General features: G+C 37.5%; 1 protein-coding gene across 11 annotated transcripts in view; it reads right to left on the bottom strand.

The window, feature by feature from the left end:
* Positions 1 to 27932, bottom strand: part of DLG2 (discs large MAGUK scaffold protein 2) — a 966889-nt gene that overhangs the window by 457001 nt on the left and 481956 nt on the right. The window contains exon 1 of one of the 11 annotated variants that reach the window (XM_079303595.1): positions 16647 to 16739. The exons of the other annotated variants lie outside the window; for them this stretch is intronic. Coding sequence (XP_079159721.1) covers positions 16647 to 16724 — 78 coding nt within the window. The 5' untranslated portion in view covers positions 16725 to 16739. Of the gene's footprint in view, positions 1 to 16646; positions 16740 to 27932 lie in introns of those variants that run through there. 11 annotated transcript variants of the gene reach the window in all.

The following is a 27932-nucleotide window of genomic DNA, read 5'->3' as shown; positions in this document are numbered from 1 at the left end:
TTCATGCCAAGTCTTCATTATTGAATCTGGATTAATCACAATAAGACAGCAGTACTCATCTTACCCTGTTTAAGGACTACATAAAGATCCTTCCTTATCTGCAAACCTCAAACTTCCACTGTTTCTAATATGAATGGCGGTTTTAGGAAGAAACAAGAAACAAAAAGCCCCCAAACACAGAAATAATCTAGGCACATTGGCAAGACAAAACCACTGGAATCTTGGGACAGCTCAGTAAATCTTCAGCAGTTCAGTGAAAACTTCATTTGCACCATGGTGCAAATACATGACAACTATAGGAAAGTTTGATGCATAAAGGTTCTTTGCTCCCCAAAGCACTACTAGAATAGGATTATCCAGTGTTTATATTGCTGATTGTCATCCTACCAAGAAAAAAAAAAAAAAGTTGTAACCCCTCATTGCATTTTCTTTTCACATCAGAGTACAGCTCCTAAATCTGACTTAACCTGATGTGCTCCAATAGGGATTAAATCTTTTGGCTTTCATTTTTTGTAATTCAAAGCATCTTAGACATCAAAGGATCCTTCTTTCTGAAAAGTCAATACTTCAGTACTTCAGAATAATACCCTAAAAAGCAGACACTCGAGATACTCAGTTTTGAAAATACCATCTAAGGTTATTGAAATAATTGTACAATGTTATCATCCCATTCCCACAAGATTAGAATTGGATGACTGAGTGGGATGATCAAGTTATTGCAAATCTCTTCTCCCCAGTATGCAGTGACAACATGTGGGAATGGTACAAAGCTGCACCAGGAAGGGTTCAGGCTGGACATAAGGAAGCAGTTCTTTACTGAAAGGGTGTTTAAACTCTGGAACAGGCTTCCTAGAGAGGTGGTCAGTGCCCCAAACCTGTCAGTGTTTAAGGGGAAACACCCTTAACAACATGTTTTCATTTTTGGTCAGCCCTGAGTTGGTCAGACAGTTGGACTTGATGATCTATGCAGATCCCTTCCAACTGAAATAGTCTAGTCTATTCTTTCCTTAAATTGTGCTAAATCATATCTGTAAGAAAATATCAATGGGCAGCCAACATCCCCTATATTCTGGACAACAATGCAGAAATATGGTTTATCAGTGCTGGACCACAGCTAAAAAATTCTGCAAACTTTTCTTTTTAGGATATGGGCTACACAGTAATGTCAGCTAGCTATCAAAAGTTTTCCTTCAGAAATACCTTCTTACTTTTTGTGTTTTGTCAGCATTCAGGGACTGCTGGAGCCTGGGAGGCTCAAGTCAGCAGCACACCAGACCAGGTCCTGCTCATTTGTCCTCCTCAACTGACTCCATGTGCAGACCTCATAGTGTGCATTGCTCACCTGCCTACTTGCACCCAATACAGCTGGCTCCAGAGTAATCCCATCTGTCAATCTCTTTTTTTTTTTTTTTTTTTTACAAAAATGTAGTTTTGTTTCAAGCCAAAATGAAACATGAGTTTTGTGAATCACAAAAATTCTCACAGTAACTACAGTAGCAGTAGCTTGAACAAATTACTTGTGAAATATTAGAGAAAAATCAATAAAATATAATCAAAACAATTATCAGGATATGTTTTAATGGAAACACGGTTTGCTGAAGATATTTTTTGATTGCAGATCAGAATATGGAATTAGTTGAAACACATGGCAATTTACAATTATTGTAACTTTGCTTACTGAGCACTTTACTAATCTTTAAATGGCCAAGTCCAAAGCACAGCTGCTTTCTAAAAATCACAATATCTAGGGACAAATTAACTGTGAAATAACTGACCAACAAAGATCTTTTCCCAAACTAGAAGCTTCTTGTGCCCAAGGAAGGCCAGAATTTATTTATAGGCATGAGAATATATTTGCAATGGTGGTTTTTTTTGTCCTTTAATAGCCTAGCCTAAGTCAAGAGTGACCCACCAGTGTTTCAGGAAACTGGGTGCATCTTTTGGCATAGGCTCAGCTCAAGGCTTGTATTCTGGATTCATAACAAGATGACTGAGCCTCTCTAATACATTTGTTCCATTAAATGATAAGCAAAAGTAGTCCAAAGCACTTAAATCTACTCAGAAAATCAATGGGAAAGGGGAACAATCACAAGGTTATGTAACTATTGAAATTGAAAATTATGTTTCGGTAACTGGGGTTTCTGATTCTGTCATATATTATGAAGTACTATTTAATAATGCAATTTTGTTATCCATAACTCATGAAAATTACTTATTATTACTTATAATTTTACTGAAGTGCATTTTTTACTTGGGATTACAAGTTTTTCTTGCAATGTTTTTCTTGTCATATTTTAAATATCTGGGAGAAAAAATATGAATGACTAATTTAAAAGACATAACTGATGTCATAACCTAAAAAAATAAAATTATGAAAGCAATTTAATACAAGAATGGATAGGTCACTTATTTAAAATTGCACGTGCCACCTCCAAAATCCATCATCCTGCTGTGCATTCCCAGCATCTCACTTTCCTCTCTGACGCATCCAACACGCTCTTTCCAGGTTGGAAGTTTCAAAATTTCCATTTTGCTGATCTGATTTTTGCTCAGGTTGCTAACAAGCTCCTACATTATAAATATAAGGCCATTTGCACAGAATCTTTTTTGCTCAGAAATGTTTTTATGCAATTCTGTCCTGCCTCACACATTTCCAGCTTCCCTCAGTGACTGCCTGTCTTTGTCACGCCTGTGGTTTGTTCATGCTCCACTGGTCTTGCTCTGTCTCTGTCTTTTCTGTATAATCTCCCCTGGTTATATTTTGCCCTTTCCTGTTCTTTGAGCTGACATCCATAGTGAGCTTCTCATGTCTTTTTCTTAGTTCCTAATCTATTTAATTGCATTTAGCTGGCATGACTCCAAAGCTAAACTCAGTTTTCCTGTTCCTAAGTTCTGTCTTTCACTTTATCCCTTTTAATTCAGCTCTCACAGAAGCCAGAAATGTTATCTGTATACAGAGCACTTCAGCATGCAGCCCACTTTGCAGTGTCTAAAGATGTTTCCAAAGCAGGGGAAATCATCTGGCCAGCTGGTAGCCATACATTATCCCTCTGAACATAATGCTTGCTCATACTGGGGAAGGAAAAGGTAAAAATCAAACTCTACATCTAAAGAAGCAATCAAGTGAGTTTGATTCTGCTGTCTCATCTTTCCTATCTTTCAGTCTTTCATTAAAATTGCAGTTCTTCACCATCTTTGAGATGTGAGATTTTTAGAAAAAAAAAAAAAAAGCTTTGCCAGTGAATGAATTTTCTCACCCTGATTAATGGAAACATCTCATCTTCTTTCATATGGCCAGTTCAAACTCCTCAGACCCAGCCTGCTGGAAACTGTTGCCCTCATTACAAAGCCAGAAGCCATCCAATTCAGCCTTTTACATGAAATGGTATCTTCCAGTTGGATACAACTAAATCAGCTGTAACAAGTGGTCTCAAATATTTCTCTTAAAGTCATAATTTGACCCCAGAAACTGGGATAATTATTTGAAAAATATTTTAAAATCTGTGGTGGTGTTTGTGGGGGATTTTTTATTTTTGGGGGGGGGGGTGGTGGTGCAGTGTTTTAATTAGGGTTAATGAACTGTCAGAATGAAGTTTCATTAGCAGGAAAGGAAGGAAGGCAGGATGAACTGGGTGAAAAAACTTCAGCCATGCATCTCCATGGTCTGTATTCTAAGACACAGAATCTTATGAACAGTGGTTGGGCTTTCAATACAATGACTAAAGCAGAAAAGACAAATAACTAGGGAACCACATTAATTCTGCTGCAACCCAGAATTAACAATATAATTTCTTTTCAACAATACTGCATTGTCTTGCTATTAACCTGCATTAAAAAATAGCCAATTCATTAATTTTGCCATAATCAAAATAGCATTTCTCCTCATTAACTCTTCAATAGAGAAAAAAGCTCGAGTTGTCAATATCAGAATCAGCATTCAAAAAGGAAAAATAGGAAACTCTTATCCTGTGGTCTTACCAGGCAAATTTATGTGAGAATAATGAAAGGAAGGAAAGTGTCAGGGGAGTAAAATAAACTTTTAAAAGATGCATGGGAATGTCACTAGCAAGCACAAGATAATGGAGAACTTGCTGAAAGCTGGAATGGAAAATATTAAACAGCCCTCCACCTGGGAAAAGGGAAGGGAATGTACTGTTGCCAAATTTTGAAAATTGCTCTTAAGTTACAAATATGAAGGCAAGGCTCTTTGTGAGAGATCTTGGCAAAGAGACAATCCTGAGAAAATCAGATAGGACAGTTAAAACCGAGTTACTGCTGAGCCATGGATTCCAGATCTTATATTTCCCTCTTTCTTGATATCCTATAACTTCTCTTATGAGAACATAGCAGAATATTGCACAACAATGTGAGGTTTTTTTCTTGAATTCTTTGCCTCCTGCTTCCAGAAGATTTTTCTGTGAATGAGGTATAATCATTCTTTACAGTAATGAAAAAAAGGGAAAAAAAAGCCCTACATCTGAGAAGACACCAGGTAGAGCTGTGATTAAAGATTGACAGTTTTACCTAGTATGAAAGATTAAATTTTCCATTTTTATACATTCCCTCAAGAACAACTTGTTCAGATATAGATGAGTTGGCATCATTCTGTCAGTGTGGCAAAAGATTTTGGAGACTGGACCTGAAAATGAGCAACATACAAGCCAAATCTATGACTATTTATTTTCTTGAGATCTGCTTGGAAGAATACCATGGCATAAAGCCCTGGATAGAACAAGGGTCCAGGAGAGCTGGTTATTTTTCAGAGGTCATGTCTCCCAAGCTCAAGAATTAACTGTCCCAACACAGGGAGGTTAAGGGAGATAGCAAGGGGCTGTCTTGGATGAAAAAGGAGCTCCTAACAAAACTCAGCTATAAAAAAAAAGAAGCCTAGAAGAGGTGAAAGCAGGGATAAAAGAGCCAGGGGAAATATGGAACCACTGATCATGCAGGGATGTGGTTAGGAAAGCCAAAGCCCATTTGGAGCTTAATCTGACAGGGGACATGAAAGGCAATAAGCAAGGTTTCTATGGGCAGTTCAGCAGCAAGAAGGGAAAATGTGAGGTCACTTCTGAACAGGGCAGGGGATCTGGTGATAGAGGACATGGCCATGGCAGAGGTAGTAGAGCCTTTTTCACCTCACTCTTTACTGTTCCGATTGGCCTTGTCAACTCTCTTTCTGTAAACTAACAGAAACAGTATTTTTAAATATGTACAGCATGATAGATGAAATTTTAAATCTAAGATTCATACTCACAGTATAGGCAAATTGTATTCCATATATATCCTTCATATAAAGAAATATCTTATTCCCAATACCCATAATATTTGACAGGCATCACAAAGCAGAACTCCTCAAAGTAACTGGGAGGGTTTGCAACATTTGCTGAAGGCAGTTCCTTTCAGTACAGGCTTTGGCTAACTTTAATTTAAGACTTTTTCTGAAGAGAAATTCTTGAAAATGATAATGGAAAGAAGGGGGACCACAATATTTTATCCCAAGCACTCACATAGCAGCCACACTTAAAATGCTCTAAATGGTATGAAAATACTTTCTACTATTATGGAGATTATCACAGATGCATATTTAAGGACAAGAAGGACTCCTTGGAGAATTCTCTGTGGTGGCATGCAAAATTTGGGTCACAGTCACCCATCCCATAATTCCTAAAGCATCACATTTCTGTAGTTTCAGAAAGGAAATACTCCTTTTTAAAAAATCAAGTCTTTATTTCCACTAAATGTAACCATGAAAAACAGTAGACCCATTAAAAGCTTTCATAAAAAGATAAATGTTTAAGCATATTTGACTATGACTTTTCTTTGATTTGACCTTGGCTAAATTGAAAGCACATAGAAAAATTTACAGTCAATGCTAGATGTGAGCAATACTAATATCTGGCTAACTGCCTCTGCTGTGAAAGCTCTTTCTATTTCAGTAAAATTTTATGCACAAAAGCATTTTCTAGAAACTGATGTAGTGTGTTCAATACCTTTTTAGACTCAAGCTTAATTACAAAAGCTTTTTCATAATAACAAATATTGTCCCAAGCAGAGACTATATTTAATAAATATGCTTATTATTTTCCTTAATGAAAGCAATGTTTAAAATTTGTAGGTAATCCCATTACACTGTACTTCAATTATACAGCCCAGCTCTCCTACCCTCCTGCTGATAGAAGACTTCCTCATCTTAGTTTCCAATTATATACATTAAGTCCTTCCAAAACTACCTTCATTATTACACACAGCATGTATAGCTCTATCAGAGAATTAGCTGTAAATGGGAAAGAGCAAAATGCATTTTCAAGCCTCAGATAATCACAAGAAAAGTTAATTATGTCAATTAAAATAATCTTCTCTCCACTCAACAAATATGACCTGTTTGCACAAAGAAACACAGCAGGACAGGTACTGATCCCTGATAAGCCATGGTGTTTCTACTCAACTCATTCTAATCAGAAAATCTATGAGAGAACAAAATTTTGACTTTAAATTACTTTATAACAGAAGAATGGCCAAAAGAACTATTGGATGAACCCAGGGGAATTCTCCAAAACAAATACCATTGCATTTCTGTATACATCCAAATTAAACCTCAGTGGTTCTGTTCTTGGACTAAACTTCTACTTCCTAAAATAAAACTGACAACTAACACAAGCAGACTACTGACAAAAAAAAAGTCCTGGAAATATATAAATTTAAAATGTTAGGTACAAGGACTAAAATCTGCACCCTTACTATTAACTGTTCTTGGCAGAGAACTTCATCTCAACATCAGGTGGCAACCAGTTGAATTATGAAGGGTTGGCTCTAATTACAGGGCTCAATCAGAGCTTTAAGTGTTGAAGGTATGGCTGCAGATGGCAAAACCAGAGCTGCTCACCCCAGAGAGCATCAGTGCACCAGGAGGCTCCCAGATCCTGGAACTGCACAAGCCCAACTTCTTTTCATTCCCTCAGCTGGTAGAAGGAAGGGTGAGATGTGAGACATCTCACTATTAGCTGATGATGATAGTTAATTTTCCTTGCTCTACCCACCTTTACTCTTGAACATTTCCTAACATATCTATTGTTGTTATTCTATAGGCATCAGAAAGAGAAGTAATATTCCAGAGAGTACTACAATCCTTCTACAATGCCACCATAAACTTCTTTAATCTGAGCATTTTTGGTTTTTCTTTATTTATGCCAAACTCTTATTTCTTTATCTTACAAATTCCTGAAAATTTGCTGTAGAGAATCTGCACTGACAATTTGATATGACAAGAAAAGTCAAGTCCCAGTACACTGCAGTTTGGAGAATAATTTCAGATTTCTCAGAACAGGGAATGCTACTTCTTCTGGAAGTTCCAATCTCTTAATTTCTTTTACTCTGATTTGGTTTTTTATCACTTGGTGATTTTGTCAGGGAATTGGGATCCCTGCCAAAGATGTTTACTTCAATTTTGTTTCAAGTCCTAAATTAGATTTCTCCTAAATAGTGAATTAGATTATTAATCAGTAAAAATCTAAATCTTCATTATTAATTTACTGGAAACAATACAGCACCTTGTAAAACATTTATGCAGCAGTAAACAGAGAACCACTTTGCAGAGATCATGACATGCTTAATTTACTACACAACTAAATATTTAATTACAAATGGTAGCAAAGCTGAAGGTGTTCTGCTGAAATTAAACAATCTTTTAAACAATAATAGTCTTAACTTTATTGTGGGCAGTAATGGTAAAATTTTAGAACAATTGGTAGGAAACCTGCTCCTCTTTGTGGGGTTTGCCTATACCAGTTAAGTGGAGAATCATGTATTTGGCCAGCCAGTCTGCATTTACTGATAGGTCTGGTCCTTCCTGTAGTTTCAACAGAAATATTTTTTAAATGGCATATTAAATTAATTGAAAATGCAATGCACTTTCAGGCATTGCATTTGCAATGTAATAGTATTGCTCCAATGATTTTCTTTCTAACATCTCTAATTAGAGTAATGACATTTTAACTTCCATGTGAATATCTAGCAATTCTTTGTTTCATATTCAATTTTCAAAACAACCCAGGTTCAATGTTTTAAATTCATTTACATTTATACATCCAGAGTCATACTAAAAAACCCAACAACTTTTATATTTCCAGTTTAAGAAATCTCAAGATGAATATATCCTTCTCAGTGTTGAACCTGAACAGCAAGTGTTGATGCACATCAAATCTAATTAAGGTGAGCTTTCAAAACAGATATTCAACAAATGCAGCTGACTGTTTCAGAATTTGCTTAATGTCTAGCAATATGGAGAATGAGTTCTCAAGGTTTTTTTTCCTTTTTAAACTATTCCTTTCTATTTTCTATCTAACTCATATAGCTCAGCTTTCAGAAGAGAAAGGTAAGGGATGCTTTTTACCCTTTTGTACAGTGATGGATGCAAAGAATGGAGAAACAAAGCAAGATAGTCTGGAGAAATTTAAGAAAATTATCATTATGTCCCATTTTGGGAGGAAGGTCTATTGAACAGACTATTACACTAAACAAAGAAATTATCAGGCTGTATGTATAGTCTGAAAAACAAAGAGTAGCAACAGGATCCCTTTCACCTCTCTTGAACATCTCTTTCAAAACAGCAAACTGGTATTTCTTAACCATCAAGTTGTTTTTATTAACAATACAGAATATCTTGACCTTTTTCTACCTTATAAGAGTACATGACAGCATTGTCAAATATAATTCACCTAAAATCTTAAAAAAAGTTGTAAGCTACAAAAACTACAGCTATATACATAATTCATGAGCTAAGAGGAAAAGAATATTATATTTAGAGTAGGAGTAAAACACATTTTTCTATATCTTCCTTATGTCTCAAGGCTAAAGAATATTTCATAGAATTACAAAACTATGCTATAGCTCTTCAAGCCTCTAAATGAAAAGAAGAAGTATACACTTGGTAGCATGCCTCTCATTATGCAGAATCCTACTGATTTGACCTTGCTTCCCAAAGCAACTTGTAAGGTAAAGTTTTTAGAAGTAAGATGAGTGACATCAATCCATGTTCAGTTTAAACATTGGTGTACCAAACATGGAAGAGCTTAATGGAAGACAGACTGAAGCAAATTGAAAAAAAATCTTAGTGTAGGATTGAAATAAAGTTTTCACACCAAGTTTGCTCTTCAAATCCAATCCCAGTTTGACAAAGCTTGTGCAAGGTTGATCTTCACAAAAGATGTGATAGCCTTGCAGCAGTTAATACAGAGCCCAGTGAGGCACTCAGCATGGTGCTGGTGTCCCAGAAGAGCTGAGAGTGGTGCCAGCTGTGTACCTGCACATACTGTCTGTGCCTGCACGATTTTATTTCTCAACAGACTGGGAAAGGAGGTGGTGGGTGGTGGGAGTGGTGGAAATGTGAAGAACCTTGTTTGGCTGTTTGCCCACAAACTGCTGTGCAAAAGAGAGCTTCACACTTCAGCAAATATGAGAGCTTCTCATGGTACAGGGGCCCCCTTCCTGGTGACAAAACCTCTCAGACTGCATGTACTAGCTAGCCCTTTGCTTCTTTCCAATGCTCATCTGGGGCTGTTAACATACATTACAGCTATAACCAAGCTTTCCCTGATATGCACCAACACTTTGTGTATGGCAGAGAATTTTTTTTCACCATAAAAAAAATGTGCCTCATTTAAAATAAACTGTCTTGAGAATCACATGACATGACAATAACTCTAAATTTTACTAAAGCTTTTTACACACACATGACTTTGGCAGGCTGCCTTCCAGTGAGAGCAAGTTACATATGTACCAGCTCTAATGGCCCATATAGGATATTAAAAACACATAAAGAATAATTTGATAATTTACCTTAGGAACAGTATGAGAATTTTCATCTCAGTTTCCTCCAGAGACTCTAATGCCAAAGGACAGATTGTTTCTTGTCAGTGTTTCAAACTGATCTCTATTTGCAAACACAGCAAGTGATGCCAAATGCAGTTCAGAACACAAATCAAACAACTATTTATTATGCACTGGTTTGAATTGCATATGCAGGACAGAGAGGCAGGTAATGACCAAAAAAAAAAAAAAAAATCATATTTGCTCATCACACAAGCCATTTCCATAGTATACTTGAATACTGTATATAAATGAAGAGAAATAAAACTATTATAATAAAATAATGAGTGCCTTATGAGTTAAATATATTCGAAATGCTACACACTGGGATTTAACAGAACTTGATATACAATGTAGACCAAAATATAAATGCAGTAGTTATACAAAGAAAAGAAAAAGAGGGGGAAATGATAAATTATTTATTGAATGAATGCAGAAAATAGAAAATGATAAAAACTTTTCTTTGAAAAAACAGGTTAGCTTGTAACCAGTGATAATAAGCCCACTTATTCATTAGATCTGATTCTATTTAAGTCCCAGCTGAGCACTCAGAGCAGCAATTAATGCAGCCATCAGTGTGGCTGCCGTTTTCTAAATGTTCCTGTCCATCTTGGTTTTGTCTTGAAACAAACAAGATGAAAAATAACTGGAAAAATTGCTTAAACTGTTTCTAAGATGATCACAACACTGGCTAAAATGGCAAAGGGAAAAGAGCTGACATCTCTGGGTGGCACAGAGCAGTGCATGCCAGAATAATGCATGGGGGAAAGGGAGAGGCATCACCAAAGTATGGCAGGCAGCTAAGGTTACAGCTCTCTTAGATTAGAATGAAGAGGAGAAAAGATATTCTGTTCTTTATAAAGACCTCATCCATAGCTGGTTAACAGGTATTTCTTTATTAAAAAAATTAAAAATACCAACTAATTCAACCAGGACTGCCCCTTATTGCTCATTAATTGCTACAGATAGGTGCTGGGATTGGCCAGGTTCAAGAACAAAACCCCTCACAGAAGAAAAAAAAAAAAAAAAAAAAAAAAAAAAAAAGACTGGTTTGAAACTCAGAATTCCAAGGGATTAAGTTCAGTAGTTTACTGTTGGTCAGTATCTTATTTTAAAACATCATTCTTGCATTTTTTCAAGGTTAGTTAAATTTATTTACTATCACTATATAGTGATTGTGAGGTGGCAGTGAGTTAAAATAAATCCCTACTTAGGCAGCTTATCCCTCCTATTATATACTAATCTTATTGCATGTGGGATTAAAACAAAGTGCAAAGAAAAAAAAGGAAAAAATCCAGTTTGAGTATATATATGTTTCTGGATTAAATCACAATATCATAAAATGTCTTAGAATTCCAACTGAGCTTTGCTAAAGCAAAAGACAGCAAGCTCTGGATACAGGAATATTTTCTGGATACTGGCATATTTTTCTTCACACAGTTACGTGTGAAAAGATAAGATTTCCCCATAAAACTGTGAAATAGAGCACTTAGGAAGTCCATTTGAAAAGATTCCTCCAGGGGGCTGAGATAACTCCAACATCTGTTCTAACAGATAATTCTGCAAATAAGTGACACACTTTTGTCATCCCATTGAACCTGGACAAGGAGGGCCCTTGACTGCCCAAACACAAATAAAACTATCCATTGCCCTTACAGCATGCAGCAGCTACATGAGATGTCCCTTAGAGATACAGCCACTTCACCTTTAGACAGGGCAGTAACTAGACCTGCAAGTTTTATCACTTCATCACAACCCCAGTGGACTGTAAATGATTTGGTAAGCTCTGGTTTGAAAAAGAGGATTCCTTAAGAAATTTACAGTATGCAATGAAGGAAAGAGAGCTTCTCTTCTTTTGAATTATATATATTTGTAAAAATAATGTAAGAAAAAATCTGCTAATGTGTTTTATGATTTCTTAATGACAGAGTTTCTATTCTTTGTTGTGAATAATTACTGTTTTAAGTGAATTTCTTATTTCTTTCAAATTGCTGGGTAGCTACTTGTAAACAAGCAAAACCAAAAAAAGAATCCATATCCTAGAATTGCCCACCCTGCAATTAAAAATCCAATCTAAATTCAAGTGTCATCTTGATATGAAGATTTTATTGTTGTTACTGCCAGAATACTTTTGAAACAATTATAAAATACGCTGGCATTTGTAGACTTTGTTGTTGTTACATATCCCTGTTTTAACTTAAAACTCTTTTTTGGGGGGAACTTTTGCAAATATGTCATTGTAGGCTGACAGTCAAGGGTACTTGGTTTACCCAAATCAACTCTAAAGCCAAGTACACAAAAAGAAAAACTGTTTGTTGGTCTATGTTGCACTTATCTAGTCTGCACTACAATACTTTCAAAACTACTCATTTAAAATTATAATGCTCAGTTGTGGGTCATTATTTTTATTTACAATTGATAGTCCAAAAACTGCTATTTTATCATTACATATACACCTATTATTTTAAAGTTAGGTTGCTTCTATCTTGAATTATTAAATTAATACATGAGTTAAACTGGAACAATGAACTAAACCCAATGGTGTAAAACTTAAATATTTTCAAATACAAGACATAGTTGTTAGAACTGATAATACTCTAGGAGTAATTTCATTTCTAAAAACTAGAAAAAGAATTCTAACAATGTTTTTCTGTTACAGAATAGTGAAAATCAACTCATTTAAACACTTCACATGGGCCCTGTTGTTTTGTTCCCTTAAATTATCTAGGAGAAACCTCATTTTGAAGTGGCTGTTATCTTTAGATTTAAAATCTCACCCACATAACTAATTCTACAGTGTTTAAAATTTGGGTCTCATGATTGCAATATGTTCCAGGTCTGAACTACCATGAAAATGAGTCTTGACTTCCCCTTTCTAAGTTAAATTATGTGGTAACTTTGGCAAGTCTTTTTCCACTTTTGATACTGAACCTTGAAACCCAAATTTCATCAATACAGTCAAGCATTATCAGAAGCTTTTTTCACACTTTAGCTCATTCTCTCAGATCAACATGATTAATTGTTCAGTTACTTTTCTGTACCTCTTCCAACCATTGAGAATACTTATTTCTATAGCATAGCCACATGCAGTTAACATTTCTTGATTTCTGCTTGATTGTGGTTTAATGAGAAAAATTCAATACATCAATCTTTGCCTTGGTGTTTTGCTTCCAAGGTTCCAGTTATGACATTTACACATAACAATAATCCTTTCTTGTGACAAATTCAAAGCAGTTTAATGACTTTAATAAAAAAGGTAAGACCAGCAAAGACTTGAAAGGAGTTCAACTGTTTTCAAGCAACATTAGTGGCATCCCTTAACACTAAATATCTCACTGCTTGAAGGGAAGAGTAACACTAGCAATCAAGCCAAGACAACCAGATTGAGATAGAATTTGTAGATAAAAAGTGCAATACATCCTGGAAAGAGTTTACAATTTAGTCTAATAAAAACAATAAAGAAATATGTTTAAGATTTGGCAAAATGAGAACATTAAGAACAATTCATAGTCATTATCCCATTTTACTAACAAGAAGTCTTAGCCAGGACTGTTTAGGATAAAAAATGGAAGAAAAAGAGTTCAACTTTCCAAATGTGAAGGTTTTTCAAAATATTTTGGTTCAGTTCTGAATTAAAATAAGGTTTTAAAATACATAATGAAAGTATGACTCAAATAGAAATACTGGTGCACACCAGTAAACTCAGAAGAGCCATTTAAGACACCTACAGCTGCCATCCTTCCCCTTATTCCTAGATGTCTTCTTCACTCTCCAGATGAAATTTTAACAGTGAGATTTCATGTTTGGTTTATATAAGCCTAATATTTGCCAGGAAGACATAGAATCCTGGCGTGGCTTGAGTTGGAAAGGACCTTAAAGGTGATTTCATTCCAATCCCCCTGCCATGGGCAGGGACACTTGCACTAGCCCAGGCTGCTCAGAGCCCCATCCAGCCTGGCCTTGGACACTCACTGAAATTCTCAATTTGTGTGTGGGTGTTAATGAGATAGTGAGTTAATGTGCCTTTCCACAGGGTCCCACTCATCCAAGCACAAAGTCCAAGGAAATGCTGGGCTGGAGGGGAAGCAAGCACTGAGAAGGCAGGGCAGGCTCAGTAATTCTGCACTCCTGGTTAGGGAGATAAGAAAGTAAAGTGTCCTCTTTCTGCACAATCCAAGCCCAAAGTTTTGACATTTTAAGGAGCTACACTGACTGCCAGTCTGTGCATGTGTGTGCACACAGCAACCTGTGCTGTAACCAGCCCTCCTTTTCTTCCTCATCCTGTGAAAACAAATAGACTCATACAAAATTCCTGTTTCTTAGAAATAGCCCTTAAAAATTCTTGATCAAAAGAAGTAAAGCATAACAGAAAAATCTGTTATGGAGCCCCAGTCTTCTGATTCTTACTATCCAGATCTTTACTGCAAGTAAATCTTTTTGCAGACATATGGTATTAGAAAATACTGCTGTATGTTACTGCCTCCAAAAGCACTAAGAAAACAATGTATCATTCAAATCATGCACATGGATAAAAACAGCTAATTATTCTTCCAGAGGAAAAAAAAAAAAAGGTGAAACTGCTTAACAATTTGATTATTCAACCATGATAAAAAAAATGTCAAAACCAAAACAAGGCATGCAGTTAAATGTTATTTTGAATTTAGTTTTTGCTAGATCTATATTCTATCTGTGCTCTCCTGGTACAGAGGTATTGCACTGAAGATGTCAGTGTTGATCGGCTTCCAACCATTAATGGCACTTATTGAAATAGCATCCTGCTAGGAATGGGATTTTCTGCATTTGCTAGAGTTTGATTTGCAGGAAAAAAAATTTAAATATATAAATGAGTCCTGACTGTGGAATAAACATCTAAGAAATAAATTTTATTTTTTGTATAAGTCAATAAGTAAACATTTACAAGGTGTTTATTGCATACTTACTGTCTTCTGGCAAAAATAAAATTCCCATGCAGATATGCTAATAGCATGCTCAAGCAATATCAAAAAAACTTTTCCTTTAAAACTGTTAGGCATAGCTTGAAAACTTAAATAGCATGGATCTAAGTTGACTTATTTTGAAAGTCCTATAGGGATGAACAAGTAGCAATACAATAAATCTATGCAGAAATATTTAAAGTAATTAAAGAGAAAAGGAGACAAAATTTTAAAGATTTTTTTTTAGTTGGTGTTACAAGACTCTACAGAGAATAAAATATTTTCTCAGTGAATATTCTGGTACTGCTTTATTAATTTTTTCAAGGTTATTGAAATAATCTATGACCATATATGCTTTAAGCATTCCACACCAAATCTGTTTTTAAAGCTGCTGAGTGAGCCCCTCTGTGTCAGGAGTGGAATGTGTCCACTCATCCTGCCCCTGTCATCTTGGAGGAAGCCTGGGAGCAAATACTCCTCTGGAGGGAGCCCCTCAGGACTAAGGAAGATCCAGGCTGCAACTTTTTCTCCTCCCATAGCAATATGCAAACAGCAGGAGAGTTTATATGTGTCTCTCTTTATGGAAATGTGACTGATGACAGAGAAAGTTTGACAGTCCCATGTATAGCTCTCTGCATTTCTGTTTCCCCCTTATATACATGATGTGAAATACATAAATCACTACTATTTAAGTAACTTGCCAATGACTTGCATATTTAAATTTCAAAATTTCCACACAGCACCTTTTTAGCTATTAGGAATATTTTGCAGAAAAAGCAAACCTCTCTCCATCCTCCCCTCAACCACAAACACACAAAATATTTTTGCTAATAATTTTCTCGAGGTGAAGGGCTTTTCCAGTTACAAAGGGATTCAGGCAATGATAGTTACTTGGTAGATGGGGGGGCTGTGTTACATAGCATAAGTCATATTAAAGACATAATAAAGCATCCCATTTAAAAAGTCTTTGACCACATCAAAGACAACAAGGAGAGGAGGAAGCCATCATTATCAGATTAATGAAGTAACTTTATAACATTATATTGAAGTTCTTTTCCCCCCAGTCTAAATCTGAGTTTATAAAAGAGGTATTGGTCCCATTTTGAAAATGGTTTGTCTGGCAATGCAGACAAAATTGGATTGCAGGTCCCCTAACTAAATGTTTTCTATGCCTAAAACAAAAGACAATTGCCTTGATATCCCCTAATTATCATTACTGCAAATTTTTAAACTATTTAAGTTTTGCTCAGGGAGAAAGAGAAGACTCTTATCTATAAGGGCTTCCAGAAAACAGCCAGTTAAATACAGTTCAATTTTATGAGAGAAAAATACTGAAAGATAGCACTGACCATTTTTACATACCTATATCTTTTTAAAATAAAAGGGATCCACGCTGCAGCACAGTTTCAACAAGTACCATGAAACAAAATTCCCAAACATTATAAATGCTTAACATGTTATTTCATCCTCATTAGTACCACACAAGGAATAAAAAAAATATACAAGCAGCAAACAATCAGCGGTTGTTTAAGAGCCTGATATGGTACAAGGAAAAATAATGCAGCACAGCAACAAGTTCACTGGACTGCTCCCTTAACACAGACGTAGCAGAAGTACAGCTGTTTATCTTGGGAAGAAAAACAATCAGAAGAGGACATAAAGACTTTTGAAAGGATCTTCTCCCCGATATTTAATAATATGCAAAATATTGAAGGATTCCCGCATGAAATCATCAACAGCAATAGGTCGTTTTTCATGGTATTTTAAAAAGCTAAGCAGACACACAACAGGATGCCAGCAGGCAGCTTGCATGAGACATAAGGCTTTATATTCTCACTAGGAACGTACCTTCTCTGCTTTGGCTTTCCTGGCGTTATGCACAAACCTGCGTCCCAGCTTCTTGGCATACCAGATAGAGGCAAACATTGTAGTGATGAGGATTTCAGGCTGAATATGCAGCACACATACAAAAAAAAAAAAAAAAAAAAAAAACCAAAAAAACCCAACTTCCCCCACAACTGAGATACAGATCTAATGCTGGTTAAGGTCTTAACTATGCTGTTGCTTTGTCAAGTCCTCTCATGCTGCCTTCTGAAAAAAAAAACAAACCACCCAGTGTGGCCAGTCTGCAGGTGTATTTACATACTGCCAGCAGGAAGTCCAGGGTGAGGCATCTTTGTATCCAGCTCACATCCAGTCTGCTAAGTGCCTGTCTGCAGTTCTTTAGCACTGTCACCACAAACTACATATGTGTCAGTATGAAAGGAAGCTGCAGTAAACTACTGTAGCAGACAGCTCACCTCCTCTTCTCCTGTTCTGAAATTTAACTCCTTGGTTCTCTTCGATTTGCCAGCATGCAACAGAAGCAGCAGCAGTTCAAAAACGAGATACACAGCACTGCAGGAAAGCAAAGGGGCACAAAAGTGCCAAAAATAGAAATGTGTATTAACTGTTAAGGTGAAAGAACAGGTGTTCCATGTGTTTCAGGGCAATTAAGATATGAAAGGAAAATTGATTTTACTTTGCTCTTGCGGTCTGGGGTCTATTCAGAGATATTTTTGCCACCTAGTTTCAGTTCACAACAGACAGGCATCAGAGCTGCTCAGTTCACTTGCTGATGTCACACATGCTCTGCCGAAGGATTTAAGACTCAAACAAGGGCTTCTGTTTTTTCCTTTGATAATGCCTTCATGAAACAGAAACCTGATGGATTTTTTTTCCAAATTCCAAACTTCTGCCCTACCTAAACCTGCTTTTCCCTCTTCCTTTAATTGCACACTATTCTGCATTAGGAGTTGGGAAGTGCCTTTGAACACCTACTTTTGCAGCAAAACAGCAATGCACTATTTTCCTTTTGTCACACACTTCAGCTTTAACCCTTGCACCTCTCTTCAGCTATAATGACTAAACAATAAGCAGGAACACACTCTTCTGGCTCCAGACATATGACAAACCAGATGTTCCTCCCAGGCAGATGCAGTATCAGAGCTGTAAATTACAGGGTTTACATTTATGTGTGGTATTTGATAGCACTTATAATTCCTGCCCAATGCCCTCTCCCCTACGAGTGAGGAGATACCAACATGTAGGAGGAGCACTGCTGTCCTGTGTGCAACACTGGATTTGGGATGCACACGTGTAGGAATAATTTCTGCACTGCTATTCCATGGTAAAGAGGAACACAAAATTAATCGATGCATGGCAAAGGAAGTTCAGGCAGAGTGATTAAGTATAGGGCTTTTGGGGCCAAGGAAACACCTTTTCTGACCCAGGATTTTCAGAGAATGGCTGAAACTATTTTCTTCAGGGTACAGAAATCAAAAGGGAAGATACTCCACTCCCACTTATAACTTAGAACATCCAAGTTCCTGTAGCTGGATGGCACTGCCCAAGCTTTGAGTCTGAAGGTAAGTACTGCTCAATTCCATTAAGATTATAGGGAGTTCAAAGAATTCTTCAACTCATTTTAAAATGGTAAGTTGGTTAACTAAATTGAAATTCTTAGTGATTAGTTTTCTTCAAGATAGCTCCAAGGGATATGTTGGATTTTTTGTTTGAAATCTAAAACCTTCTGACAAAGTATTTGGTAGCTGGTGATATTCCTGGGAAGGGAGTATTTACTACTTCCAATTCAAACATTTAGTTAATCCTGGCAGTCAGAAAGTTTTAAGACCACAAGATAGACCAAAACCACATTTCATCTGGAACATGATTGCTATAGAACTGTCTTTCCATAACACCACACCAGCTCTCTGAACTCTAGGCTGCTAGTAAGATAGACTCCAAGGTGAGAAGTCTAATAAAGGAAAACCTGTACTATGCCATGTAGCATCCTCTCACCATTCCCTCTATTTGTGAGATTACATTGTCCTAAAATAGAGGGAAGGGTAGACAAGGGAAATAAGAAAGATGGCCTGAAAAATTTAGGAATAAACCAGAGACCTTGTTTCTAGCTTAGATTCCATTGTGAGGAAATATGGGTAGAAAAAAAAAAAAAGTGCAGTAAAGGAGAAACAACATCATTACACAATTTAACCAACACTATAAATGTTAAAGGAACAGGGGAAAAAATCTTACACTGTATATGCATAAACAGTAGAACACTTCTCCCACTCTGCTCCCATGCTTTTATGACGAGAATAAGCATAATTTGAAATCACTGCACTACAACCAATAAAGGGTACATACTCCCAAACAACTATTTATATAGTCTGATGTATATTCAGAAACTCAGAAAATCAAAGGAAATACTCATTAAACAATAAAAATTCCTTTTTATTACTTTTATCTTCAAAATTAGCAGCTTTACTGAACTACATATTCAGGAAAAATAGGGAGCAATAAAAAGCCACAATTCATCCCACTTAACGGAAAAAAAATAGAATACATTGTTCATTTAAGAAATAATGACAAAGCAATAGGGAGGTAATTTTCTCCACCCACTGAAAATGTTAGATCAGGAAGAATAAATCTTGCCAAATACCTAATCCTGATTCTAATCAGAAATAGAGTTTAACTGTTTGCATGCATTTGCAGATCTGTCACAGCAATGGCCAGACTGTGAGCCATTTCCTTACAGCTCCATCAGGCAGCACTCTGCCATACATTGCCAATAGCAGGTTTATTAGGGCTCTGCTGGTACCGAGGGACTTTATGATTATGAATATTTTACTGTAACCATCACGAAGGCTGCATTTTACAGAAGTGCTACAAGCTGAGCTGCTTTAGAAGAATTGGAACTCCCAGCTGCTGTCTTCTCAAAGGAGTAATACCTACTTTAGCTTGCTCACTGAAGTGCTGCATTACAAGGACAGAGAGATGCATGCCATCGAGCAACAATATTACCACAGACAGGAGATAATCAGTTAAGAACAGATTTTACAAGGAGCTTCTTGCTGCAAATGAGTGGGTGGTTTTTGGTAAGCCAATACACATCCAAACCATACATTAAATGTCATTCTTCTGCCTCTGTGAGAATTGATCCTACCACAAGTGGGCACATGGGTACAGGCACAGAGCAGTTATGCTGTTGAATTGTATTATTTTTATGACATGGCTCCCCAACATCACAAAGCAACAGCAAGTGATGCTCGGTACCAAAACAGATGGTTGTTTCAAACACCTTGCCAACTGTTTGTATGCTCTGAGTATCACCAGTACTTCTGACAGTTTGCCTCCTTTTTCAATCCTAACAGTGCTGCTTTACTTAAGCAGCATGCAGGAAGAAGCCTGGCTTTGCCTTAGACAGAGCATTAATTTTCCCTTGTTAAGGGATAACTTTCTCACAGCACACAGGTGGGGTGGCAACCTCCCCCTCACACACCTGTGGTGAAGATGGATGTTAGCTGTGGATTCTGGTTCTCTCCAGCCTCTCTCTGAGTATATACACACAGTAGTCATAAAACGTGATGACAGAGCCATTTAAAATACAAATACAGTTCAGTCATAAATAATGCCTTACTTGTAAGAATGGGAAGACAGATGGACAGATTAGTATTCAGGGTTTGCAGAACTATTTCCAGTGAAATGGACAGGAGATGGGAAAAGTTAAAAATGAAATACTTAAGATATAAAACAATCACTTTACCACAAGTTTTATTTGCTAACATTCCACAGCTGTGGGTACAGGAAGAGAGCTGCAGCTGAGAATCTAAGGTAGCTAGCTTTGTTTTTATTAGCACAAGGCAACAACAGATATTGATTTGGCTGACTGTACAAGCAACCATTTCCCATCCCCAGCACAACTAATTATCTTACACAGCTACATGATGCCAAGACATACTCTTTAATGACCAGAATAGGAGGAAAGACAGGAATCTAAATGTCTGCTATTCAGTCCAGAAGATATAAATTGTGGGCACTCAGACCTCACTATTCTTTAAGTAGATGGAAGACCCAAGGATTTTAAGGACCTAATATTTCATTCTTTCCTCTGAACAACAGCAAATGGACTAATGTTATTTCTCCTAATGCAGCAAAGAATATTTTTATAGGAAACCCATGGGCACTCTCACAAAAGTAAGAGCCAGCACCACCAAAACATTAAGATTTCTCTTTTGGCCAGGGCAGAACACAGTCTGTGACAGGTACAATACAGGTGAAGGATTATCATAGAATAGACTCATGGAATTGCTGGGGTTGGAAAGATTATCAAATTCAACCATGTCCATGAGCACCACATCTACACATGCTGTAAATGGCTCAGGAACAGTGACTCAACCACTTCTCTGGACAGCTTGTTCTGATGCTTGGCAAGGCTTCCCATGAGAAATCTTTTCCTAGTGTTCAACTAAATCTCCCCTGATGAAACTTGAGGCCATTTTCTCTTGTCCTATTGCTTGTTACCCGGGAGAAGAGACCAGCCTCCACCTCACTACAGCCTCCTTTCAGGTATTTAGAGAGAGGAATAAGGTCCCCCTGAGACCAGGCTAAACACCCCCAGCTCCCTCAGTCACTCCCCATCAGTTTTTTGCTCAGACCCTTCCCCAGCTCCGTGTCCCTTCTCTGGACACGCTCCAGCCCCTCAGTGTCTTTCTGGCAGTGAGGGGCCCAGAGCTGAGCACAGGATTCAAGGGACAGTCCCATCACTGCAGGGTATGTAAATTTTCAGTTATAGCATTTTCTACCAGTTATGATGTTTCATAACACTTTTTTTCCCCTACAATAAAAATTTTAAAATTCTACCTCTTGGTCCTTAGTTTTAAAGATGAAATCTGAGTTGCTTAAAAGCTAAGTGCTTCCTTGGAACATCTAAGCCAATGGCAAGAATATAGTGCCATGATTTTGAGAACAGTCACTTATCCTGACAAAGAAATGTTGCACAGAAGGGAACGGGGGGAAAAAAAAGAAGAAGATGATGAAGGAAGAGATGGGATAAAAATGGAAGAAAAAAAAAGAAAATGAAGTACTGCATATTAAGGATGACAGAGGTCCATACTCTTCTCTTCCAATTTAAATTTTTCTACTCCCTTAATATTTCTTGTGCCAAATCCTTTCTCTTAAGAAACTAAGCTTTCAGAAACCCAGATGTGACATTGCAAGTTTGCCCCAGGTCTAATTTCCGCTTAAAACAGAAGTTACTGCATGCAGACATTTCCTCTGTCACCTTTCCTGATGCACAGCAGAGCTATCTCCTAGCAGAGAACATGAAGAATTGCATACACGTCACAAGACTTCAGAGCAGTAAAAAAAGAAAAAAAAAAGCAAGTATTTTTTTTTTCTCTGGACCTCTTTTAAGTCTGAGGCCCCAAACATTTTGTGCCTGCACTCTGCCATGCAATTATCACTGCTATTATTCTGTTCTTCTATTATTTGATGGGGTAGATGGCACTCCACCTGCAAAGTGTGGGGCAACAGGTCAAGAAAAGAGAGGATGAGGAGGTATGCTGCAAAACTGCTTGAAATAGACCTTCAGCTGGGGAAGGATGGGAAATGGAAATGGAGTAAGTGCTATGCTAGACACTGAGACTCAGCACATCCTTGCACACAGGAATGTATTCTAGCACTTTACTGCATAATGGCATAACAGACTATGTTTTAAAACTAGGCAGTTCTTCTTCCTCTTTTATTTGTTAAGTCTTGGAATGGAAAAAAAAACCTAATTACAGCACTTAATTTTGATTTTAAAAATTGATTTTCAACTCTAGTTTCTGCTGGTGCATAGGAAACTCCAGTGAGTCACAGAAGTAATACAACAATCATTAGCAGCCTTAAAAAAAAAGAAATAAAAATTTGAAAAATGCCAGTTTATTCCCTATTTGTCCCTGGCTCAGCACAAATTGCTTTCTGCCTCACCTTCCTAATAGAAATTTTTAAATTTCTTCCTGCTGTGTTAAGAAATCACAATCAAAATGGTGTATAAAATCCTCTGATGTGCCATTACCCTGCTCAGACTTGTATCAAATCAAAGCACTGTGTATGTAGCACAGTTATACATTTGCATGGCAAGTACTCCCACGGGAAATAATATAAACTACAAAATTTATCCTTGGGGAGAGAAAAAAAGGAGGAACCACAGACTGCAAGCAGTGCTTATGTGTGTCACCAGTGCATCTTGCAAGGCACTTGCCAAATATAATCCTGAGCAAAACTGAATTCAGTGTGGAAACACTTATATTACAGCTCTGTGTGCCTCCCATACTGCAGCATTTATGTACATTTTTTCTTGTTATTTATACATAACCTTGTGTGATGATGGACTCATGTCTGTTGTGGGTGGGGATGAATAAAGGCACAAAGTGACTTGGTAACCAAAATACAGGAAATTGGAGAATCTGCAGACTGGAGCCCAAAATCTCTGACCCAGGGTGTGGCCACGTGGCTGGCCATGGCCAAAGCCAGGCAAATGTGGCACACACTCTCACTCAGTCCTGTGCCAGGCACAACTCCCTGTCCAAATCCAGTGGGGGCTGGAAATGTCCATACACACACCTACAAGGGGCACTGACATGCATAATTTCCATATGATCTTTGTTAGGAACAGCAAGCCAGGCAGCCTATAAAGAGTTGTTCATCTCACTGCTAGTCACCAAAGAACCCCAGAAAAATCAGTTGCAGGAACAAGCATAAGGATATATATCATCCCATCTTAAACATTATTTTATTCCTGGCTGATGACAGGCTGTCTTTCCTTTCAAAGACATCCTTAAATCTCACTTTTGCTTTATCAGCCCCAAGAGCAAAGTAAAAAAGTCAGTATAAGCAGAAACACTGCAAGTTATAAACACTGAACCAGAGAATCACACTGGCTGCTTTGACCCAGCATTATCTACAGGTTCAAGGTGAATGTACCTAGCCCTTGTCCCTGTCCAGGCTCCCCAGAAAATCCTCATGCACAAGAAGCCAGGTTGTACTAATTATGAAGCATTAAGGAATCACAAGTGATGAGATCTACCAGGATAGCTGTATTCTCATGCCAGCATCTCCCTGCAGGCAGACACACGTGTACCTGTGTGGGCTGAGCCCACTCAGCAGCACATTCCTGAGCAGCAGCAGAGCCCATGCAGCCCATGCACACCATTCTGTCATCTCACAGGCTGCCTTCAGCCCCTCTCCTGCCTCTGCCAAAGCAGCAGCTCCCTGCTCCCAGCTGGGACCTCTCCAGCCACACTCTGCTCTTGGCTGGATCCTGCTCCAGCTGAGCAGCCCCTCCCCTCCAAGGGCTCCTGACTGGCTTTTCCTCCTTTTCAGAGGAGAGCCCACACCTGGAAAACAAGTGCAACAGATAATGGCTCCTGCCAGTTTTCATTTCAGTTCTTGCTCTTTATCCCTGTCCTCAGCTTTTCTAGGCTGCCATCCTCACAGCTCCTGGGGAAAGGTCTTACAGTTCAACAGTTCAGGATCACTTGGGAAGTTAAATCACTTCAGAGCCAAGTGTTTAATAACTACGCTGAACACTTTAGATGCTAGACACAAGTGTAGCAAAACAGTGTTTTCCTGCTAAAATGCAAAAAGAGAAGAAATATGAAGGAAAAGGATGTAGGCAATTCCTCCAATATAAGATGGTCTAGTACTAAGTATGAGTGATAGATAACAAATCTTTATCCAGGACTGTCTGCAATTCTTGCTTCCTAGAGTCAGAGATGAGGAAGAGATCTTCTTGCTTTTGGAAGTGACTCACCATATTTCTCCTGCCCAAGCAAAGCAAAGAGAGGGGAGTCCAAACCACAGCAGATGAAGAACCAGGTTTTCTCCCTTAGTTCTGCTAAAATTCTTCTGCACAAAATTATTTATTCATTGCAAACCAGCTGCTCACTCTTAAAATGAAAAAAAATAAAAAAAATAATGCTCTACCACACTGGGAAAGTATAAAGATAGAAGTATATACAAATGTGAATTATTGTGAGAGAAGACATTGTAGAAGAGCATCTACCCCCTCACTGGTTGACACAGAATCATACAGAATTCTGCTGAAAGGTCTGAAAGTCCACATCAAACCTGATTACACAAATGCTTCATTCCAATATGACACTTGAAAAGATCCATTTCAGCAATGTCACAAACTATGGTGTTATATCCATTTTGATCAAAAGACAAAAGAACTATAAGGAGACATGAAGTTAGGGACAAGGAGTTATTCTTCTTAAACCTGTGAGACCTTCAGAAGCAGAAAAAACAATAGCAAACACTAAAATGTAAAATAAAGAATTACCAGTCCAGCCTATTTCAGTGAATTATTAATTCTATGTGGGAAAAAAAAAAGGATAAGAGAAAATTAGTCACGTGAGATTTTCTTAATCAATTCCATTTGAGTGCACAGCCCAGTTGATAGGACAAAGATCATGGTGGAGGGAAAATTTTCATTGCAGAGGATTTTGGCATCTGAAAAACTAGGGGAAGAATTAAGGCAGCATACAGTTAGTGAGATATACTTCGACTTAGAGCTGATTTTAAAAAAATCCCCAAAAAAGGTGATAGTTTTTTAAGACAAGAATAAAAAATAGCATCTCTCCAAACACTTTAAAGTTTTTAAATTTAATATGAGTGTTTCAAGAAAACAGAAACTTTTGGAGATCTCTAACCAGTAGAAAATTGAGAAAGTGTTCCTTGAAATTGTCAAAATATTTATCTTTCATTTTCATCAAAAAAATCAGAACATTTCAGCCTTCTCCAGGGCTGTCAGTACTGCTGCCTAAATTACATTTACATTTAACTTTTCTTGGGATCCCAGTCAACAGATATTTTTTAAATTTCTGTTCTGCACAACTCACTGAAAATACTTTCCTTTGATTCATACATCTAGCAGCCTCAAAGATCTGCCAAATCAAAGATCAAAGATTCTTCCACACCTTTCTGCAAATTGAATTTTGCCAAGCCAGGAACACTGGTTCTCTTCTCACATGTCAGAAGGTACCACGAAGATGCTAGAATGAACTCATATGAACTTATAGAAAAGATCATCAAGGACATCCCTGCTTCTCATTGTTCAAGCATCCTGGAAAGTACCATATTTCATTCCTAGACTTTCCAGAAGTAAAACCAAAGCTGAACGAAAGTGTGTATCTCCACCACTCCCCACAGCTTAATGCAGAAAAGATTTAATACAAAGACTGCACAACACATCTCTGCCCTGCACACAGTGGTGCACCACAACAAGTGTCTCCAAGGACTCCAGTTGAACTGAACCAAAAGCTCTAAAATGCTTTCTGCTTCCAGACAAGAGAGTCAAATAATGAGCAATTTGCCAAAATCCCATTCCCAGCATTGGAGAGGAGCTCTCATTTTAGGAGAAGCAATCTCTGCTCTCCACTTTCTTCCTCTTTTCCAAAGTCTTGAAAGGCACAGTGAAGGAAAAAGTCAAAAGGGCACAGAATTCTGAGCAGTGCCTTATCCTACCTGGCACCTACCTGCCCAGCACTCCCACTCTCATTTCACTCAGTTAAAGCTATTATTTTGTAGATGCCCTCTGACATGTCTACTTCCTACTTTCCAGCCTACCCTTTCAAATACAAAATAGGCATTTATGCTTCTGGAGTTCCTTTAAAATAACGGATTAAGTGCTAAGCACTCAGAAGGTTCTCTGCCCACAGCAATACTGTAGGAAGACAACAAAAGGATGGTAGATTGCAAATGCATTACACAAATGTCTGGGTAATTTGATGTGATTTAAAGATGAGATAAGCAGGCAGCACAGTCTCGCAGTCTCAGATGGTCTCAGTCTGAAGAGGGCTAAAGGAATGCACCTTTTGATTATCTCATCTAATATTAACAGTAAATCCTCATTAAAGCTCAGCAGAGAGCATGAAAACACAAATGTGCTACATGAATGCATCACCCCAGAGTACTTCAGGACAACATCTACCCAGCAAATATACAGCTATTCCTACCTGTGGGATTTTCATCAGGCCACGTGTGTGGAAAAGCACCCTCATCCTCTGATTGCATGCTCAATGCACATCCCAAGATAAATGCCATGGATAAATGTTAATGGACATATTACAAGTTAAATCTCACACTTCTTTGCCCATGCAAAGAGATACAGACTAGTGGACAGTCCTTTGGAAGCCCCCATTTCAGCTGTTTCTAGGACAGGGCACACAGCCTAGGGTTCAGCCTCTGCAGCTGCACATTTAGGACTGTGCAGTGTGCTTTGCTGAGAGAGATCTGCATTTTTAGTCACACAAGCACTGAACATGGCACAGTGGCAAGGCAAGCTACATTACATATGCAAATTCAGAGATTGGAAAAGAAAAAAAAAAAATCAATTTCAAGCAATGCTCGAAATATATGTAAACAAAGTCACTTAAGTGAAACTGGCCCAAAATTACAAGAAAGCATTTACCTTTTGGAAGCTCAAGATAAAAATACTGTGTACAAACTACTTATAGAGTTCTGGCCTTCAGAAAGCAAGGTAATTTCCCCCAGTGATTTTCTATGCATAGTGTGAGGGAGGCAGTTAAAGCTGATATAAAATAATCTGAGCTACATTTAAACATCTGGTCCATCTGCTTTATATGCATTGATAGGCTCTAGTATAGAGCAATCGATAGAGTGTTAAAATGTTATTGAATATAATTTTTAATAGCTGTTTTACTTATGTGTCCTTCTTGGGCAGGTTTTAAAATCAGGATTGTAAGTAAAATATGACTCTAAAACACTGTCATATTACATAAAATTATTTTAAATTAAGTATATTCCTAGATTTAGCTTCTTTACAATTTGTAGTTGATTGATACTATGCCCCATAATTTTCCCAGTAATAATTTAGAAAAATAGATAGATATGTACATAGGATAATTTTATACTCAGGATAGTCTGAAGGGTGTTTCACTTCAAACACACCAACCCCTATAATTCCTGAGTTAAATTCTCTTCTCCCACTGATTTAAATTGGAGTTTTGCCAGATGAACAACATATTTTTGTTTGGCTATGGTACAGCCTCTTCTGCACTATGGTAGTGCTCTGCTTAAAAGGCTTTCAGAGTTTTTGAAACTATGCAGCAATTTTAAAAGCATTAAATATTGACTTCAGACAGGGGGCTTGACTAGGTTTCCATGCTCTAGATGGAGCTGAATACAAAACCTAAAGGTTTAGCCATTTAAAACATATCTAGCTATTGTCATCATCAGCAAATAACCTACAAATAATTCCACAGTGGGAAAGAAAGGTCAAACTATAGACTGCAAAACATCTGA

The sequence above is a fragment of the Erithacus rubecula genome (assembly GCF_903797595.1).
Source record: "Erithacus rubecula genome assembly, chromosome: 1".
Classification (NCBI taxonomy): Eukaryota; Metazoa; Chordata; class Aves; order Passeriformes; family Muscicapidae; genus Erithacus; species Erithacus rubecula.
Note: the sequence above shows the minus strand (reverse complement) of the source record. Positions and strands in the feature narration are given on the sequence as shown.